The following is a 20,971-nucleotide window of genomic DNA, read 5'->3' as shown; positions in this document are numbered from 1 at the left end:
CTACCACTTTATCCAAAATAATTCTAAATTCAGTCTTAACAGCTGGACTGCATTTCCAACATAGATTTTCATTTTCAGCAAGAAGTGTAATTCAGCCCTCCAGTTTTTGTGCCTTTCAAACTCCCAGGAGAAATTTCAGAAACTATCCTCAAGTAGGAATACATGTAAATATCAATTCTAATTCATATCTGGGTTAGTTCAAGCATCAAAACCTGTCAGCAGATTATGTTTAACCCTCCCCACCCAAGACCATCAGGTGCAACTTAGAACCTATTCTACCATTTGACAAATGCAGATGATAATTTTGAACACTATTTACAGGTCACAATTCTTCAAGCAATGTATGAAATATCCAAATACATGCATTATATTATCAGAGGAATCTTATGAGGAATTGTAATGACAGAACCCTTTATCTTTCAGAAAATAAAAATCCTTATTAAAGACTGCAGATATTATTTTAAGACAAAGCCAATTACTGTCATAACCATAACTGTATATATTTTAGTAAGTTACACTGAAAATCTTCCATGGTAGGAACAATTATTAAAATTATTAACTTACCAATTCTGTAATAATGATCTAATTTATCCCACAGACTTTCCCCCTCTGGTTTTGGAAGGTTAATACTTTTAAGTGGCTCATAAATTGAACCTAAAAAAAAAAAAAAAAAGGGGGGCGGGGGGCCCAAGATCAGAATTAGTTTCATAATTCTAGTTTTCCTAAAAATTACTGCGATATGATTTTTTCATGTTTGTTATACAAAAGCACAATTTATCGAATTTCAATTCAAACAACAAAAATTGTAATTTCTAAAATCTCAGAGAACAGATTTCTCTACACATTTTTTCTGCAGTACCTGTCCACACAAACAAGACCTCCATCTGGATCTCCAATGCCTTGCAGATATTCAGCTCCAGCAAATGCTACGTAAATGTATAGTTTAATTATTGAAGACAGTCTATTAAATGTTAAGAATTTTCTAAGAACCTTTTCTTATAAATTAAGTATGCTATAGACAGAATTCCTAAAGATATGTAGAAAAACAGAAGGAAGAGGGACAAAAGTAGCCCAAATTTAACAATTACTTCCCTACCTGCCTTCTTTAAATGGTGAACATGTACAACACTATTAATGTTTTACCTATCCTAACTCCGCTTTCACCCACTACCACAAAAAGCCTAGCTGATTTCATTTCTTGAATCAAAAAAAGGCTTAGCTTGGTCTCACATACTACCAAAGCTTAAACAACCTATCCAACAGATAAAGCCCCCAAATTACCTATATTCCAGAGAAATACAATGCTCTCAAGTCCACATCTTTCCTTCTCAGTGTCCCACATATTGACTGCCTCCCTATTTGCACCAGAAAAGTCCGTTTTCCTGACAGCTGAAATGAGCTACCTATCAGAAAGACATGATTTCTTAAAAATTACTGGGGTAAACCATTTCCAACTTCTGATTTAAGAGTAACATACTGCTCTCCCTCTATAAATCACTTTGGCTTTATTCAGTGTTCTGGATGGGAAGATCTCCCACAGAGCCATTTGATAACAGGAAGAATGAGATTTTCCCCTTTCCGGACTGCATGCTGTCCTTCTGAAAAGCTCAGAAAAATGAATTGCCAGGGAAGCCCTGCCAGCCAAGCAGCTCTGGCAGGATGCACAGGATGCAGCAGAGTGCTCCTACTGAAGTTGCCTCTTTCGCACTCCCAGCACACGTCCAAGCATTAGACAGGAGATTGTCCGTATACAGGACTCTCATCCAAATGAAATGAATGTATGTGGAGCAGTGACAGGAGCGTTACTAATCAAGCCCTTCGGTGGGGAGATTGGAAAATGTTCCTCAAGAACAAAAACCTCTGCCCCCAAATTAGTATTACTTTTGGTTTGCAAGCATAGTAGTTAAAAAAAATCCACCCTTCCTTCAGCAGACTCCTGCAGGTCTGTTGTACATGGATTCTCAGGTGACGTTTACCAATACATCTGAGCTTCCCCTACAGCCTTTCCTTTCCTCATTAGGAGAGGTTAAGTTACAAAGAACACATGCATGTGGAGAAAGGGCCTGAGAGGGAAGGACAGAGAGCCCAATTTGAGTTCCCTAACAAAACAAAGCTAAAAGAAATGAAGTTGTTCTCTAATGGAAAAGAAAAACTTGTAATATATCACACCTTTTGTATCTTCTGTTTAAAAAAAATCAACATTCTGAACCAATTTAAATCAATTTTTCAAAGCAATTTTATTTTTCTACTTCTTTTTGCCTAGGAATTCCTGTCCATGAGAAGATTCGTAATTTATAGTTATACTATTAATTCAGTTATCTTGCAAAAGCACACAATCCAGTGAACTGCAGTAATTGTAATTTTATAAGGTGATTCAGTGAAAGTAGGACAGAATATGCGTAAGATAAAATCTTCAGTAAGTCACTTATTGCATAAAAAGTAGCAAATTTATGAGAAATATTCACTTACTAGATTTTCAAAGGCAAAATAAAGAGTCTTACTCTTAGATTTGTTAACTGTATAACACATACATAGTACACTGTCCTTTGTGTGTGAAATAGGTTCAGAATGTCTATTTCTTGCAGACTGATAACCCCAGTACTGCACCATGAAAAAGTTAAGTATTCACAGGCACACACACTCACACACACAAGTTTCTAAAATAAAATTGTTCTAATTTACATACTTACCAGACAATCTGTGACCCTCTGTGGCCAACAGAGAAACAAAATAAAGTTATCATGAACAAAAAGAATATTCTTCTATTTCAGAGCATTCAAAGATTTCAACTTTGTGCAGAAAGACAACTGAACAAAGAGCATGAAAATGTCAAAGCACCACCATCTACAAATTATATTCTTTTAGATGTTTGAAACTACTAGCAGAAATAAATTAAAACAGCCAGAGTAGACTGTTGATGAAACAAAAAGGTGGTATGAATTCAAAGTTCAAGAAAATTGACAAAAAGTGAAGTTTTATGGCTTGAAAGTATTCCTTAAAATTACTCCTACTACAAGTAGGAGAATTTGTTTAAAGGAACAATCAAAACCAAAGTTTTCCACGCACTCTTCATTAATTCCTCCTTAGCATCTATATAGTTTATGTTTTGCTTGGGTGTCTACAGCGTTGTGCTGGACAAATCCTGTGGTAAATTATGTTTCATTAGTATCACAATCTAATCAAAAGCAAGAAACAGATAGGAAAAACATGGAGCTAGCTTCTCCTTCCATGCGGTTTTGTAGTGAGACCATAACCCAGTGGCAGCTATTTTCAGGATCGCTAAAAAAAGCCCATCTATACTCTATTCCAAAATCTGTTTAACAGTTCATTTCAGCAAGACAAAAACCTGCTATAGGAAGCTATTTTCAATTACAAATTTAAAACAGGTTTTCAGACTGAAAAAAATGACAGCAGCAAGACTGCAACACTTAAAGATAAAAGAATGACATATGCAAATAGTACTCTTGAATCCTCAGTTTGTATGTTAGCATTCAGAAGAAACAGAATGAGGACATTAATTCCAAATACTATTTTTCATAAATATCTCATTTCATTATAACCATACAGTGTGAGTTTTACTTTAGGTAAATAAGTAGATATGCTAGGAAGGAATTTTAAAAAATGTTTTGTTGATTTAATATTTCTTCAGCTGTAGATCATTGTAATAACCCCACCCAAAATTTAAATAGGGTATGTGGTAGTTCAGATTCTCTTCCGCAAAGAATGAAGCATGCCCATTATTTCCTTACATCAGAAGTGGATTGCTGCAAGTCAGTAACTACTTCAAAATCACTAAAAACCCACACAGATAGGAAATCAAACTGTTATTTCATGCATTAATATATTTAACGTCTGATAAAGAACACTCAAAATCTTTATCCCAAGTCCAATTAAATCCCTGTTTCTTTTCAGATAATTGCACTGACTAAATACAATATATCCATATCTTGAATGAAAATTAATCCCCTTTCATTTCCTACCACTTACAGGTTCCAGGGTAATATGATTTCACCATTCTTCAAGTTGAAGAATTATTAAAAAGGACAGTAATTTCCTTTCAAAGTATTAGAAAACAGGAAGAAATTTGAAACAGCCCAATAACTGGTAACAGAGACATCAATTACTAGTGTAGAACTGAAGTAATAAACAAGATATTTCTGACTTAGCTAAGACATGGAAATTATAAGAAAACATTATCCAGCAGATGATACACAAATGTACAACAATTCCAGGAAAAACTTGCAATTCAATTTCTAAGCAGAATACAAAACTGAAGGAAATTAAGGGAAGTTCTCCGAGGTAAGCTATTAGCAGTGTAAGTATTTACGTATAGACAACCTCTGGAGGCTGGGGATATTATGTCACCGTGATGTTAAAGTACTTTCCCATCCACTTCATTTTTATTCCAGTTATACTTGAGATAAGCATTAATTGCTCTTCAGGGAAGAGCTATAAACTGCCTAGATGTTTAGATTTAAAAGCTATGGCTGACATTTTGAAACCCTGCTCCCAAATTCGTATATACAGAAGCTTTGAACACCCACACATCCTTGAAGATGGCAGCAATTGCAGATATTGAAGAAAAATAGGCATCAGAATTGAATTCTGGGCCTAGTCTATGGATAAAGATTTGCATATTTCAACAAAGACTGATTATTCAAATTTTTAAAAGTACAGAATTTAAAAAAAAAACAACCAACCAAACACATACCTCCCCAAAGTTTAATCACAAGCGAATGGAAACAACATGGCAAGAATTTTATTTCCAGCATTTCACATTGCCAGAAGAACAAAAGAAAATGTTTACTTGCAAAGTTAAATCAGCACAGACCAAACAAAACAAATCTGAGAACACCAGATTTCTTTCTAGATCTGATAAGAATAAAAACTGACCACAGTCCTTTATTGCAACGCTAGTTCTGGGTGTATTCCAACACTTGAGACATGAATAAGGTCTAGATCTCAGGTCACAGTAACTTTCGTTACCCAGTATTAGTATGGGCGATAACATCTTCACATTACAGAAGACATTGGGACCAAAGAGGATTTTATTTCTTCACACAGCAAAGTTTGAGACATGATATCATATGAACAAATCATATCCTCCCAACATCACATTTCCTTTCCCTCGAGACTTCTGCAATCTCTCCTGAGCTCACTTAACACGGTACTGGACAGAAACACTGTTGGATACCATACAGTTTATTCTAATAGTTGTCTGCCATGAAATACATCTGCTTTTAAGTCCAAACCCATGTAGTTGAGCAAGATGATATAAGAAAATAATTTTCTGAAGCACTTCCACTAGAAAGAAAAGTCACTTCTCACATATGTAAATATCTGAACTCTGATTCCATGAACTTCACATGTACCAACTATGCTGTTGCTGGTGGGGATTTTTAATCACTACATACAGGAGGAAACTATGACTCATAGCTGACCCTGCTTTGAGCGAGAGGCTGGAGTAGATGACCTCCTAACATCCCTTCCAAACTGAACTGTTCTACAATTTAATGAAAATGTGGTAAGGAAACCCCAGGTGAGGGGCTGGGGGAGGAAGAACAAAAAGGTATTATGGTATTCCTGTATGTGAATAAACATTAGGAGTAAACACGAGGTACAAAGTGTTACCTAGGTTGAGTGATGATAACACCACAGGTAAAAATAAGTAAAATCTTGTAATAGTTTCATTTAAATAGTTTTAAAGCAAGAAAATTTTTCAACTATTGTCTATCAAGACAAATCATGTGTTAGACTGGACATATAATTCAATTAGAATTACATGGAAAAAGAAAAATATGTACCAATTTATTTTGTGCTTTCTCTATTTCCTAATCAGCTGAAGTGACTTCTCTCTGCAGTATATTATACTTAACAGAAATTACTGATTTCAGGATTTACAGTAACTAACAACACAGAGAAGTTACTGAACACTAGAAATAAAACATTGACCGTCATGCCAGTACACAGGATCTTCAGAGAACCAACATACACCAAAATGCCAAAGTCTGCCACACCAGCCTTGGAAATGCTACAAGCAAGGCAGAAATAATTCAGGATATTCAAGGCAGTCATTGCCATTTCTGAGAACTCAAAACAACAGCTCTTAAAACTACTAGAAACGTTTATTTTGCACCATAACTAAAGAAACATCAAGTATCAATGTAATAACTAGGAACAAGTATTTTTTTTATTACCATGTCAACACTTCTCATGTCCTTTGACATTAACAGAGGCAAACCAGAAATGCCACAGGCAAGGCAGGGTAGTTCAAGTGACTCAGTTGTGGCAAGAGGCAGCTGAAATCCCCTTACCTGGTTACTATCACTAGCGCTTGTACTGCTTCTGTGTTTCAACACAGACTAAACAAGACTCCTATACAGTTTTACCCAGATCAGCTACCTTCACATATGGACACATTTGTTCCAATCAAACTCTTTTCAAAATATATTGAGCTAAATCAGTAACAGCCTTGACAACTTCATATACTCTAGCTCCTGTTGTACCTAAAGAGAAGCTGTGCCAAGGGGCTTTATTTTGCTTCCACTTAATTTCCAAAAGTCAAGCTTTAGAACAATGACTGACTTACTGGAAATTTTTACTTCTTTTCTCTAAACCAGTCATGTTGGATTTTTTTAGGAGTTAATCCTAAACACCATACTTAGTGCACCTTTCACATGACCGTCATCTTATAAGAGAAATTTCAGTTCAGAGATTGTCACACTGAAAGATACCTAGAAGAACACAAAACACAAACAAAATAGAAAGATCTGAACAGTAGATTTCAATCCAAGTAGATTCCAATTTTCACAAATTTTCACTGAAAGAGCTCAAATATTTAAGTTCTACTGTACAGTGCTAAAAAACTGCTAGCATAAACACAAAACACATTTTTTTGTTGAGTTAAATAGCCACAAACAAAAACAAAACACAGAACTGCACACTTACCAAATTTTAAAAAACCATGCGCAGAGGAGGTTCTGTCATCATCCAAATTGGCCATTTCAAATTGGTGCAGCTAATCACAAACGTCTCAGGCTAAGCTATAGTAATTTTCAAAACTGTTTAGTAAATGTTAAAGGCAACCAGCATTAAATTAAGTGAAAGCAATGTTAGTGGAGTTATTAGCATGACAGAGTGCACAGCACAAAGGGTAGTAAAGTTTCATTACATTCTATGTTTCCCTCTTCTAGCCTAAACATTGGTTTTATTTTGCTTTTACTTCCGTAAAACTTATCTGAATAAAATGACAGTCTACACAAAGTCCCTTTTGGAGATTAGACAGTAGCTTTGATATTCAATAGGAAATTTGCTACTAACATCAAAAGGTGCTGAATAAAATCTATTTGATATATTTCAAGATTAAATAAAAATACTGTTTTAACTAGTGCATATAAAAGCATTAAGTAATAGTAAGCACGGGGAGCTAAAATTCTGCTTATGCATAGTGCTGCTTTTATCCCATGTGGAATTTACACTAGGATGTTACTTGCAGTCGTATATATTGCTTATGGTACTGAATATCTCAGTAATTTGAAGTAGAACATCTTCCAGTTTGCAATGTAAAATAAGAAAATACTGTTTGTAACTATGATGACAAGTTTTTCCAAATCTTTCAAGAAGTTTATGTTTTTTAAAGTAACCAAAATTTCAGTGGTTGCGGACTGGCCAACTACAGAGTATCTTTATAATCTGCTCCTAACTGTTAATTATCACAGTTGCAGTGAATGAAACAGTATTTCATAGCTCAAGGAAGGGAACGAAAAAATTCTCAATAAAATTTGGGTTTACTAGCAATAAAAGTAATTCATAATTTAATATACATAAACATGAAGATATGGATTACCGCCAACAGGATAGGGTCTTAAATGATACTTTGCTGTCAGCTATAAAACATGAATCACATGTGCATTTCATGCTAGTTAACATGGGGTATAGACACATGTGTCATGCACATTTCATGCACATGTGTCTATACCCCATGTTGACTATATCTTACTCCAGGCATCATACTGAAAAAAACCCCTAAACCAACAGTACTGTTTGTAAGCTGGGAGTCTCAAGCATGGACCTCAGCCAATTCAGAACAGTACGGGGGAGTTTCAGCCACTTTCAATGACTATACCAACCATGTCTCTGAGAGTGCCAGAAAGGAAGTATAAAAGCTCTGAAATTATACAAATTTCAACATACTTATAAAGATGCAGGAATAAATTCGAGAAACAAGAACATGATTTTCATTTTTAGATAAAAATGTTCCCTGAAAGATTATATATAAAATTTGATTTTTAAATCAACTCTTTTACCAGAAAAGCATTTCAACTAAAATCATCTTTATTTCTTGAGTAAATAAATTTCTTCAGTTACTATAAAAATGACAAAATCTCTATGAACAGGAAAAGAAGGAAGTGAACTACAATAATAATCTGTCATTGTCACAGAAGACACTTCCTTATACATTTAACAAAAAAGTAGAAGGCAGTTAAGAAAAACTGAAGCATTTAACATCATCCAAATGCCTTCTGCAGCCACAGGGCCTGAACCTGCATGGGAATCCCAAAGTTAGCATGCTGCCTTGTGACTCAGGATTCACATACTCCAAACATGCATGTTCCAGACTTTATTTTGTAGAGCTCTACGGCTACATTTGTAAATCAATTTCAGATAATAGTACCATGTAATCATGCTTGGCCACAAAGTAACAACTCATTTACAGGACAGTCTTAATCGTGGTATTTTGCACATTAATACTACACATAAGTAGAATTTTTAAAGCCGTATGAATCAGACCAGTCTTTAATCAATCGTCTTTATGAGAGCCCTCATAAAGCCCCGTTTCCTTTTCACACTGTCTGATTAGTCATTACCACAACAGAACCAATCAAATACACAAATAAGGAAATAACAATTGAGTTTTACAAGCACCTATGACATACAAATAAACACCACAGGGATCATCTGGAAAACTGTTTCCATTAGAATATTAACAATTATGAGCCCTAAACCTGTATTTAATTTAAAAAAAAATAAATTAAAGAATCCGGGTTTTTGTACTTTGGAAATTCAAGCCAACTCGGTAAACATGACCCTTTCATTTAGGCCAGAACGTAGCTGCCACGCAGTCCAAGTTCAGAACAAGAAATTCTCAAGTTAAAAAAAAGTTTAATCTTTATCCAAGGGAAACCTGGCAAAAGCAGGTACTTTTGTCTAAGCGCCTGCAATTTTAAAATACTTCATCTGCCCGGCCCCTTTATGAAACTGCATGCAGCACTACCGCCACAAGCAGCTACCCTTTCAACCATACTACCAAAGGACACCTGTAAATCACCTGAAGCCCTGCCTCGCCGCGGACACCCACCCCTGCCCCAGCACCCCACTAGGGTCCCGCACCGGCAGCAAACCAGGCCGCCCTTTGCAGCCTCCGTGCGGGGATTACGGCTGCACCCGCCGCGGGGCGGTACGCGGGCAGCGGGAAGAGCCCGCCGAGCCCGCGCGGAGGGACCGTTGGGGAGTGCCTGCGCGCGCCGGGTACGGGGCCGCAGCGCGGCCGGCGGTGAGTGACACGCCAAGCTGGGGGAGGGGAGGGGGGCGAAAAAAACAGGCACAGGGACGACGTCGGCCAAGAGCTCGGGGAGGGTGGCGGGGCAAAGGGAAGGAGAGGAGAGCGGGAACGGGGCCGTTAGTGAAGAGGGGAGCAGGCGCTGGCGAGGAGGGGGAGCCCCGGAGCTCCTCTCGGGCAAGCCAAGGGGTCAGACCTGAACGTTTAGAGCGAGCCCGCAGCTCCAGCATCTTCCAGCTGACATCAGCCATATGGGCCCCCGCAGGGGCCGCCGCCGCCGCCATGCCGGCGAGGAGCCGCCGCTGCCGTCACCCCGCTCTGGCCAGGACAGCCGCTCGCGCCTCACGGGCACCTGCCTCAGTAAACGAGCCGGGCGGCGATCTCCGCCTGGTTACCCGCGCCAGCCGTAAAGAGACTTGCGCAGGCCGTCGCGCCGCTGTCGCAAAGCCTCCGGGTCAGTCCCGGAAGCGAGCCGGCAGTTGCGCCGGCCACACCCCTGCGCTGCCGTAAGTGATGCGGGCGGGGGCGGGGAGCTGGGCCGCGGCGCTGCAGGATGGGGGGCTGCGGCTGCTGGCTTGGGCTGTGCCTGCTGCTGGCCCTGGTTGGGCCCGGCGGGGCCCTGCAGAACGTCACCACCCAGCTCTTTGGGGCGGAGGCCTACGGGACCCTAGCGGCCTTCGGCGACTTCAACTCGGACAAGCAGACGGATCTGTTTGTGCTGCGAGGCGGTGAGCGTTCCGGGGGCGGGAGCGGGGCCGGGGCCGGGGCCGGGGCCGTCGTTCCCGGCGTCGGTCCGGAGGAGGGCGGGAGCGCAGCCGAGGAGCGCGGCGGGGGTCCCGGTCGCGTTTGAAGGCTCGCTGGCGGAGCGGGGCAGGCGGGTAGCGGCGGGCGGCCGAGGCATGATGCCTGCGCGGGCGTCCGGGGCGCCGTTCGGCCTCGGCCTCCCTTCCGGCAGCCTTCTCGGGAAGGGGCACCTGCTGCGTGGCCGACAGATGCGTTCTCGGTTCTCGAGGAGTGGGGAAAGGCTTTCCCGGTGGGAGCTGTCCTGCGAGGAGGAGGGAGTTGGGCCCGGTGGTCCTTCGGGCCCCTTCCGGCCCGAGGTAGCCTCGGTGAGCCCCTGGCTAGCCGCTTGTTCCGCGCCTTGGCTTCGGAAGCGTAGCGGGTAGTGCTGGGGTCTGTTTGCCGTAGGGCTGAGGGCGAGCATAGTGAACAACGAAATTGTTCTCTAAGGCTAAAATTGACCTTTGCTTTGCTCCCGAGGTGTTTTCTGTATGGAAAAAGATCTTTGCGACTTGCACCGAAGTATGGCTTCATATAGGGCAAGAAATACCTTAACGTTGAAGTTGTGGTTGTGAAATAATCTAAAGACTTCGTCCCACAGAGTGAATGGTCACAAATTGGGTTTTCACGGCATTTTGGGAAACAGAGATGAACGTTTCATAGTCGTAAAGAGGATAGATTACTCGTTATCCTACCTCAAACATTATGTTAAAGTGGAAGGCTAGATAAATTTGTTCCACGCAGCTGTCATCTGCCAGGAGTTTGCTTAGGCTTCAGATATGGGGGGACCCCAAATCAGAGCTTCTTATCAGTGGTCAGCGTTATTTGCGGATGTTAATCCTGGATTATTTTACTCGCTTGAAGCTATGCATTAAGATAATAAATTTAGTCTCAAATACACCTTTTTTATTCCTTCAATCTCAGAAGTGTTTCTATAAGTAGCTTTGGTAAAGCATGAGTGAATTTCCTATCTAGTTGAGATATTTAGATGCATGGCTCCTTGAAAATGCTCCACTGGCTCATCTACTGAAAAAAATGCACTGAAAGATTAGATTTAAAGTGAACGTCAGTGATAAGAGATTTAATTTTTACTTGCTTATCTTTCAGATAAAAGCATATAAAAATGTGAATAGTTAAAAGTTTGCGAAACGAAACTCATGGTTTCTTCTTTGCTTCTGCATAGCGGCATTTGCTATAGTTTTCCAACTTGATATTCTCTGTAAAAATCAGCCTGAAATAACCTACTTGAAAACATTATTTTTCATGATTTAAGTCTTGACAGAAAGTAACTTGAAAAATTTACAGAATACTTTCTAAACAAAAAGCAATAGCCAATTCTAAATAGTAGAATTCTAAGTAGTAGAATAAACGGTAGCCAATTCTAAATAGTGCTGAAGAAGTGAGCATTGGAGATAATACTAGACTTTGAGGAACAGTGATCTGGTAAAGAAGCCCAGTCCTAATAATCCTGACCCTTTGTAAGGAAATGGGGATGATGTCTTGGGCCTTTTACTGGATTTATATTGCTGTTCTGATCTTGAATTACTTAAGCTGAATGAGAGTCATATTCCATATGCTCAGATACATGAAAGAAAAATCAGTTCATACTCAGAGCTTTGTAAGAGAGGGTAAACTGGCTAAACATAAGAGGTAATCTAGATCCAGAAGTATGCTGTTGCAAGAACAATTCAAAATTACCAGTAGGCCCTGGGTTTAGTCAATTTTTGAAACTAAAAATATACAAATAAATGGAATTGTGTATAAACTTACCTGTTTTCTAAGTCTATGCACAAAACAGGGATAAGTGGGGAAGTTCATGCTCTTTGCTTGTTCAACCTACCACCTTCTAGTTGTGTTTGCCTCTTCTAATAGTACAGGGCAGTGAGTGATCATTCCCCTGTTCACCTTCTGTATTTCATTGGGGAATTTTGAAAAATTCTGTGGTATTCTCACTCAGATGTTCAGATTGAACTTACGTAATTGTTGTTTTTATGGAAACTGTTCCCTTTTTTCACACCCTCCTATGTACTTTTTTCCTTCTGTATTTTTGAGATGAGAGGACAAGAACTACAAACAGATCTAGGATGTATGCACTATGGATTGATAAAGTGGCATAATGATTTTGTTTTCTGTTCATCTAATACTTTCCAGTAGTCTGTTCATTTTGACTGTTGATGAGCGCTGAGCTGAAATTTTCATAAATCTATATTTAGTGATCATAAAAAACTCATTCTGAGTAGTATAATTGACTTGGAACCTGGTATGTGTAAAACTACATTTGCTTCTTCATTGTCATCATTACTTTACCACATCGATGATAAAAAGGCAGGTAAAAGTCTATAGTGTGAAATGAGAATTACAAGTTTTAGCAGTCAACCCACAGCTTTATTATCAAAAGCTTTACCAGCCAGCAGGCTTCTCCACCTTGCTGTGTGCCAACTTTTTCAATCATCTGTGAATGTGTAGTGCAACCCAGGCTTTATTAGCTTGCCAGATGGGACTGCGCTGTGCGCCCCTATCCATTTTGAAAGGATTTGTTTTCATTTACTCATTTGTTGGCATCTTCTCCTTGGAAAATACATTTATGGCAGTTATCTTTTTTTCATAGCCAGGAAGCTTGTATTCTGCTATTTCACAGCTGTGAACTTTGCCACAGAATGATGCTCTTGAAATATGTTATGGTAGCTCGAGTTTGGAGCTAGGTAACCTAGTTCTTGCAGTTTGGGATGCTACTGGTGAGTTTATTGGAGAATGCAGAAAACAAACAATAAAGGATGAGTTAAAAAATTGTATTTTTTTTTTCTTTAGCTATGAACTATAATTCTACTTGCAGAACAGTGTGTGTGTTGTGGTTTATTGACTGAAAATACATTTCATCGTTCAGGTTAAATTTTTTTTTCTACCCCAAATTTCAATTATTTGTGCAAAATAAAATATGGACTTTTATTTAGATCTTCCTGAAATAATTAAATGATAGTGGCTTGTATCATTGCCTCTGAATGAGGAAATGCTGCAGGGAACCAGGTTACTTCTGTGAATGTCACTTAAAGTGCTTTTGTCAGCTGACTTGGGAAAGCAGTATCAGATCCTGCTGTGTCAGAGACAGTATTAAAAGAATTTGAGTTAGCTTTGAAGTTTTCATTATTTGTATGGAGCTGATGCCTACTACTTTTCCACATGTAATGTTTCTTAACTCATTATAGGAAGTTTTATTTTAAGTGATGTGATAACAATAGCAGGAAGGTCTAACACTAAGCCCCAAAGAAGATTCTTGATATTAGCATTCCATTGAGATGCAATTAGATTTATGGGTTGTATTGAAGAAGTGCTCCTTTTGCTTCCTTTTGAATGAGGAAGAAGTAGGTGTATGGGAAGTCTTTTGAAGTTTTTGCTACTGTGAGGAATGACTATTTGTGGCATAGCTTTTTAAATGTTGGTTTTGTATATATACCATTTACAATCCTCTTCTGTTACTCATTGTCTTACTTGCTTTTGCAGGAAATGAGTTGATTATCTTTTTGGCTGACCAAAAGGAACCCTACTTTAAGCCCCGTGTTAAGTTACCAATGAAGTAAGTATTGATAGTCAATGGTGAAACAATGTAAGTAGCCATTTTTTTTGAAAGTGCATCTCTGCAGTTAGTGGGAACGTGACTAGAATTGTCTGTGCTGTTGTTTTCTGTTTGGCTGTGTTGTTCAACTTGCCTTTAGAGCTCCAGTTCTTTGACCAGTGTCCTGATTAATTTCCTGATACATTTTTCATTTTATTTGTTTGGATTTTGTGGATCAGATGACAGAATTTGCAGAGATGAGTTTTGTCATGCATATTGTTAACTAACAGGCATGACTTCCCACCACCTTATGGAATTTCTATGCTTTGGGTTTTTTGTCCTCTAATTAGTATTAGAAATGCCCATATCTTGGAATATTTTTGCAGTTGACTTGTTTTTTCAGGGCTTTATTTACTAGTAAAGAAAGCTATCTTTCCATATCATAGGTTAAGTCTTTTTGACAGGTAGTATTAGTCTCTGTCGCAAGACATGTTTTCAGGGAAATTCTTCTAGTTGCTGTAGTTACTAGTGGAATCCTGCCAATATCATCTGCTTTAGAATGAGATATGGAGAATGGTGTTCTGGTATTTCTGTGTAGAGAACTGTTCCTTTCTAAAGTTTAAACGTGGCTTTAAAAAAAAAAGTATCAATTTTTAAAAAATGTAAAACAATGTGTGTTTATGTACATATATATGTATAGTTTTAACCATAATAGTATTACAGGATATGTTATTGCTTATGAATAATGCTTACTAATAGTATTATGTCTATTAAAAGTTAAATTGCTGTTATAGCTCAGCTTCATCTTCTGTAGTTCTATATATTTTTATTTTTCCCTATTCCCTCCTATCTTGGAAGGAGGTAATTTGTTTAGTGCATTAGAAATGATCTGCTTTGAATTCTTAACAGAATGATCTATGTGTGTTTGTGTAAAGCAGAGTCTCTGAGTAGGTAACCAAGTAAAAAAAGATAGAACAAACACGTGTAGAGAGGAGTGGTAAGACGTGGCAGAAGATAGGGGGAGATGACATTGTCTTTAAAAAGATCTAGCTATCTGTCTGACTCCTGTTGCTTTATGGTCTTGCTCTTGGAATGCAACCAAAAGATCCTGCTCTCTGAAACACATTTTTGAGGACTGGTTCTACAAAAAATGAAGGGATCTAATGAAGTCTAGCTAACATTACAACAGGATATGGCTGAAGAATGCCTGTTAGCTGAAGTTTAGAGTTAAAAATGTCATCCTTCCTTAGAGGAAGACAGTGTGCAGAATGCTTGATTTGAAGTTACTTTTGCATTAGATAAGGACTTCACAAAAAGACGGATTGCTAAAGGATAGTATTGTATTGGACCAACTAATAACAATAGAGACGAAAAGGCAAGCCTTTGAACACACAAGTATTTCAGTTTTCATGTACACATTTGTACAATTATTTGCATGTGGGCATTTTTGTTTGTTTTTAATTCTAGATCTCTCAGTGTTACCATAACCAGTGTAGTTCCTGGAGATTATGATGGTGATTCACAAATGGATGTCCTCCTGACTACCCAGGCACAAAATCATGGCAAAGATGAACTTTCAGTGTTTATTTTCTGGGGGCACAACCAAACATTAGGTGAGTTGCTGAGACTGCTTATTAATAAGATTGTTACACTTTTTAATACTTCAAAGTATTGTCAGAAAGTTATAACTCACTACAGTGTAGTGATTGCTTTTGCAACTAAAATAGGGATGAGCAGCTATTCAGCTTCATACCCATATATTTTCTTGCTGTTAAACTGTATGCACTAATTAGTGAAAGAGAACAAAGCTAAAACTCTTGCTTTATTTCATGCAACAGGCATAACCAAACAATATATAGTTTGACAGTAACGTACTAACTGAAGAGCTACTTCTCCTGACTTCCCCATTATTCATGTCAGCTTCACAAAGATTATCTCAAAAGACGTATTTTGAATTTAAAATGCGCAGAGAACCTGGTGTAAAGTTTAGTGCATAAACTTTCAAAATATCATACCTAACCTTACCAACAGTAATATAACACCCTTACTTGTGTTAAACCAAATTCTTAAAAGACAGTGACAGACTAAAGTAGCTTTTGGGAGAGAAGTGTCTAAAGTCTCTGTCACTGGAAGTTTTCAGGAACTTTAGAATTGAGTTTTCAAGAATCTTTTAGCAGTGTTCTAGGTATAGCCGATTCTGTCTTAGGGTAGAGTCATGGACTTTGTGAACTCTTGAAGTCTTTTCTCGTCTCTGTTGACTTTGCTAGGAAAGGGTTTTGGGAAGAGTTTAGGGTTTGAAGAAGGACAGAAAAGCAAAAGAAGATACTCTTTAAGTCCACAAAAACTACTGAAGAATAATTACTATTCCAAACAACTGTGTTATAAAATAGTTACAGGTGAGGCAAGTGATGGCCTTGCTTCTGGCTTTAATCAGAGGTGAAACAAGCAACCTGGGAAAGTGCACTGGATCAAGTATAAAGTGAATAGGAGTTATCTCTAGTATTGGGAAGAATGTGAAGGATTTGGATTAATTTATGCTGTCTTGCTTCTGAATAAACGAATATTGGGAGAGGCACAAATGAGCATGTGGGGCTTAGAAAAGTAGTCAAACGTTAAAAATTCAGGTAATGGTTGGTATGTGGTGAGGCTACTGGGAAGTTATGTGGTGCCTACTTGGGTAATGGAAGTGTGACAGACAGGTCAGTAGAAGGGTACTGTCATATAAAATGTGGAAACTGGAAAGAAGAGAAACCTGGAGAGATGACAGAAATGGAGGTGATGTGGCAAGGAGTTTGGATTACGAGTAAAAGTGAAGTCTGAGAGAACCCAATTAGGACTTAAAATCCTTGCTTCCCATTTAGGCAATCTACCTCTAATCCCCATTTCAAACACTCAATGTATATGATTAAGAATGATTTTTACAGTGACAAAGCATTAAAGAGAGATCTCTTGTACAATGTTAAGTTTTTAAACTGTCTACAACCCAACTCCTTCAGATTTCATGTGTCTGTGATTGCAGTCATACATAGAAATAGGTTTCACCAAGATCTATTTAGAATAATTTGTTGAAGAGTTTAGTGGAGAGAGAAGAAGATTCAGCATTTTCGCTGTAACTCACCTTTCCTGCATAATTTCAGGAAGCCGTTCAGCTGTTTATGTTCAGTGGTGGCTGATTTTTTTTTTAATTGTAAAATTGGTGGTTGTAAATGAATAGAAGAAGAATTATGTTGAAGTTAAAAATGCAAATGTCTTAACATATTGGTAACTGAATCAAATTAATATTTTCTGTTTTCAGATCTTAACCATAAAACTATGTTAAATAAGACTTTTCTTGATGAGCCTCTAGTAATGGAGTAAGTATGACCCACTTTTTTAGGAAACAACATTTATAATGGTAACTAAGAGCAACTTAAGTATATTTTAACGCTAAAATTTGAAATGTGCTCTTTATCTTTTAAGAACAAGGTGGTTTGTGTAATGTCAACTGGTCTAACAAAAGTTGATGAAACATAACAGTCATCTTTACTAATTTTATATATTACATCATCCTGGCAATGGTAACTAAATAAGCTTTTAATTTTTTAATTTCAGTACTCTGTTTTATGCAGAAAAACAGCCAGTCATGTTTTGGTGAATTTTGTAAAACAAAAACCTTACTGGCTTATCAGACTGAGCAAATATCCTTTTCACAGTGTGCTTCCCTCTGTGGGAAATGCTGAACAAAAGAGAGGGGGGATATATAGCTGGAAAATCAATTGCATGGTGTAGTGTAAAATACTGAAAGAAGCATACTACTACAAGCAGCTCAGACAAGAGCCAAAATTCGGAAAAGACTACACAGCTGAAAATTCTTCATTGCTTGGTGGGAAAATGCTAACCAAATACAGGTTAACTTAAAAATAGTTAATTTCAACTGCTGTAATGACTAAGGTGATACTGAAACTGTTTTGCATTTTCAGCTTTAATGGAGACTTGATTCCTGACATCTTTGGTGTCACAAGTGATTCAAGTAAGCCACAGATATTGATAGGCGGGTAAGCTAAAGGTTTGTTTATTAGCATGAATTTTGATAACTTATTCATTGTGCATCACTTCTGCTCTTCCTAAAGAGGCTTAAGACTCATGTTTAGCTAGAACTGTGCAAACATATGAATATTCTCTCATTTCCCTGTGTATTCTATGCCACTCTGCATCTAATTTTTCAAGTGTTGTTTTATAGGGGAAGTAGACATTCCATGAGAGCTGAGAAAACAAAACCCCCATTATTTGATAATTGTTTCTTGGAACAGTTATAGTCTGCTTTGTTGAGTACACTTTGATATTTATTATTATAATATGTATTATGGCATTCTGTGCTGTGCAGAAATACAAACCAAAGTTTTTAAGTAGCGTCTGTAGAATTTAAGCTGCATTTAGTCTAATAGATGAAGTGACAGGTTGATGATGTGAGAAGGACTGGAACAGATCTTAAAATATATGGGATGGCAAAAGGAAAATGTGCAGGAGTTTGAGGTAAACTTAAAAAAAATTCAGCTCTCATCTAGGAAATTGATTGTAATGAGAAGTTTAGGCAACATGGGAAATCAAAAGTTCGGGAAGTGCAAAGTGTAAGGGTATTGAGCTATATATTAAGGAAAATATTTCATCTACTTATTGGGATTCATAAAGAGACATAAGGCAGAGGTGACTTTAAGTAGCAATATAAGTGTGCATGCAAGTGATGTTCTCTGTTTCACATCTTTTGTGTTAAGGAGTGACTAAGGCCACTCTTTGGCAAATGGAATTTGACTAAAGTCTTATGAGATTGCAGTAAAGGGGACTAAGTTTCATTAAAGTTTCTGCTAGCCCTGAAATTTCTAGAATGGGAATGGCTAGCAAATACTGGGATAAAAATGATTATTTTAACGGCCTATTTAAATGATTAGTAAGGACTATGCAAAGGATTATTTTTGTTCAACTGTTTTGGGTATGAATGCTGAAATCAAAGCATAACAAAAGAATGGATCTCTACTAACTCAGAAGAACCAGTCTCTAAACAAAAAATTAGGAAGTAGCAATGTCTCTAATATTGGGCAAGATGCCAAAAAACTTCAAATCTCTCTTTTGAAAATAAGTTTTAAGTTATTTGTTAAAAACACTATTGGACCCTAGAGAAGGACAGTTCACATTCAGTTTACCTGATACTGCTTTTGTAGTTTGTATTCTGATAAAGAAAAAGAAAGCTTTGGCTTTTGAGAGCTGTTAGGATTGTGTATTCAAGGACACAAATTGGTGTGACACTGAGTTATTGAAAGTTTCGTTATTGAACAGGGTGACCTTTTTTTAAAAAAAACCTAAAAATATGGGTCTGTACATCTTTTCCTGTGACTTTTGCCAAACTGAACTTAGCATTCATTCAGTCCTTGACTTTTTGTAAGGGTTCGGGCATTCTTTTTAAAAGAAAGAAGCCTCAAAAGAAGGATACTTGAATTGGAACTCTTTCCCCGATTTAGAGATTTTTCTCTCAATTGTCAAAGAACGTGCTCAAAAGATATCAGAAATTATTTTTAGGATGTGAGTTGGATTATAAATGTCAAAATAAATACATTCTTCTTAGTTTTGTGATGTCAAAAAAGTGTTTTTCGTATCATTTTCATTTAGAACTATTTTCTTTTGATAATGAATAATTTCCAATGAATAACTGGAAAAATTAGGAACTGGGCTTGTGTTTTCTTGGAGGATTGGACCTTTAAATTAGTTGTTTGAAGAAGTTTGCGTCTTCTAACTTGTTACTTTGCTGCTTGTAAGTGAAATTTGATAGCATTGTCTTGAATGTTATTTAGTAACAGTAACATAGTAACTTGCAGCTTGGTGTGTTTCAGGAGAAATCCAGGTGTTGGTGTCATAGCTGTTTTGGGTTTGCATACAATCAATACTTAAGTGTATTTTAAAATAAAGAGTGTGTTAGGAAGTCTTTGCATTCCTATGTGGCTTTCTTTAGCTATTGTTTCAAAAGAGGTCTGTTACCACTGGAGAAATCAATGAGATGATTACTCTGTCTCTATTGCAACAATATATCAGCTTTCTATTGTGCATCTCCATGGCCCTTAAGAAATTTTTAAATAAGGCTTTCTCCCCTGCCCACCCCATCAGTGAGTTTAACAAATCTATACCTGTTGTTTCTAACTGGCTATTTTCCTTTCCTCAGAGATCATTCACAAGTGATGTAGGGTAACATCTAAATCTGTAAATGCAAAATATACCCTGCTTGGCAATATGTTTTTGGTCATTAATCCCAACTTGAATTTTATCATCATTACTTTTATTTAAATTGATGGATTATGGAACAGAGATTTCAAATCCACAAGGGTGTTTCTGAACACCTTGCAATGATTATATATTGAAAAATTTTATGAGCTTTTGAAGATACTGAAAAGTGGGAGTGATTTCATTTTGCTGAAGAAGTCCTTTCAGTAGCATTAGGACACAAATAAACTTACTCATTAGAGCTCAAAATAAGTCTGTTATAGGTTGCATAAGCAAAGTCTTGTATGTGGAAAACAGCTTTGTCAACTGCTTAGAAAAGCATTTTTCTATTTTTTTAATCCAAAATGTTTTAAAATTTATACTACAGCTGTATAACTAACTTTCTTGGCTATCTTAAAAACTGAATACATATTTAATTAATCCTTAAGATTAAGTGATTCTTTTTAACATTTCTAAGAGTTATGATCTCTGGGAAGTAATCAGAAGCCTATTTTTTTTTTCTTACTCTAAAATGAGTCACGGAACATAAGGACTTCAGTAATGTGTATGTAATGTCAATGGAATAAACAACATCATTCCAGTAGTAATATCACTGCTATTGTATAGTGCATTGTATAGTGCATATTGAGATTTTTCTGAGTGTATCAGCTAAGGATTCTGAAAGTAACATATCTGATGATTCAACGGCAATGACTTTTGAAGGATTTGTTGTATTTCAATGTGCTGCTAATAAGGAGGTTTGCTGTAAGTTCAGTCATTCTTAGAACAGAACCCAGCAGTGCATGTATGTTTATAAATAAAGTATGACCTGCTTGGGAAATGACATAATTAGCCTG

The 20,971-nt window shown here is 37.5% G+C and overlaps 2 protein-coding genes across 12 annotated transcripts in view; one reads left to right on the top strand and one right to left on the bottom strand.

The window, feature by feature from the left end:
- Positions 1–9,959, bottom strand: part of PHKB (phosphorylase kinase regulatory subunit beta) — an 89,674-nt gene extending 79,715 nt beyond the window's left edge. For 2 of the 9 annotated variants that reach the window (XM_069793591.1, XM_069793590.1), the window contains exons 1-2: positions 9,756–9,959; positions 565–654 (exon numbers count right to left, since the gene is read on the bottom strand). In XM_069793591.1, coding sequence (XP_069649692.1) covers positions 565–654; positions 9,756–9,843 — 178 coding nt within the window. In that variant the 5' untranslated portion in view covers positions 9,844–9,959. Of the gene's footprint in view, positions 1–564; positions 655–2,690; positions 2,709–6,930; positions 7,062–9,755 lie in introns of those variants that run through there. The other 7 variants (XM_069793592.1, XM_069793595.1, XM_069793594.1 and 4 more) reach the window with 7 other exon arrangements.
- Positions 9,960–10,049: 90 nt separating this feature from the next.
- Positions 10,050–20,971, top strand: part of ITFG1 (integrin alpha FG-GAP repeat containing 1) — a 99,032-nt gene continuing 88,110 nt past the window's right edge. For 2 of the 3 annotated variants that reach the window (XM_069793602.1, XM_069793601.1), the window contains exons 1-5: positions 10,054–10,287; positions 13,838–13,910; positions 15,357–15,502; positions 17,185–17,242; positions 17,849–17,923. In XM_069793602.1, coding sequence (XP_069649703.1) covers positions 10,113–10,287; positions 13,838–13,910; positions 15,357–15,502; positions 17,185–17,242; positions 17,849–17,923 — 527 coding nt within the window. In that variant the 5' untranslated portion in view covers positions 10,054–10,112. Of the gene's footprint in view, positions 10,288–13,837; positions 13,911–15,356; positions 15,503–17,184; positions 17,243–17,848; positions 17,924–20,971 lie in introns of all 3 variants that reach the window. The other variant, XR_011326519.1, reaches the window with a different exon arrangement.

Source organism: Haliaeetus albicilla, chromosome 10 (genome assembly GCF_947461875.1).
Source record: "Haliaeetus albicilla chromosome 10, bHalAlb1.1, whole genome shotgun sequence".
NCBI classification, from domain to species: domain Eukaryota; kingdom Metazoa; phylum Chordata; class Aves; order Accipitriformes; family Accipitridae; genus Haliaeetus; species Haliaeetus albicilla.
This window is presented reverse-complemented; position numbering and strand designations above follow the sequence as displayed.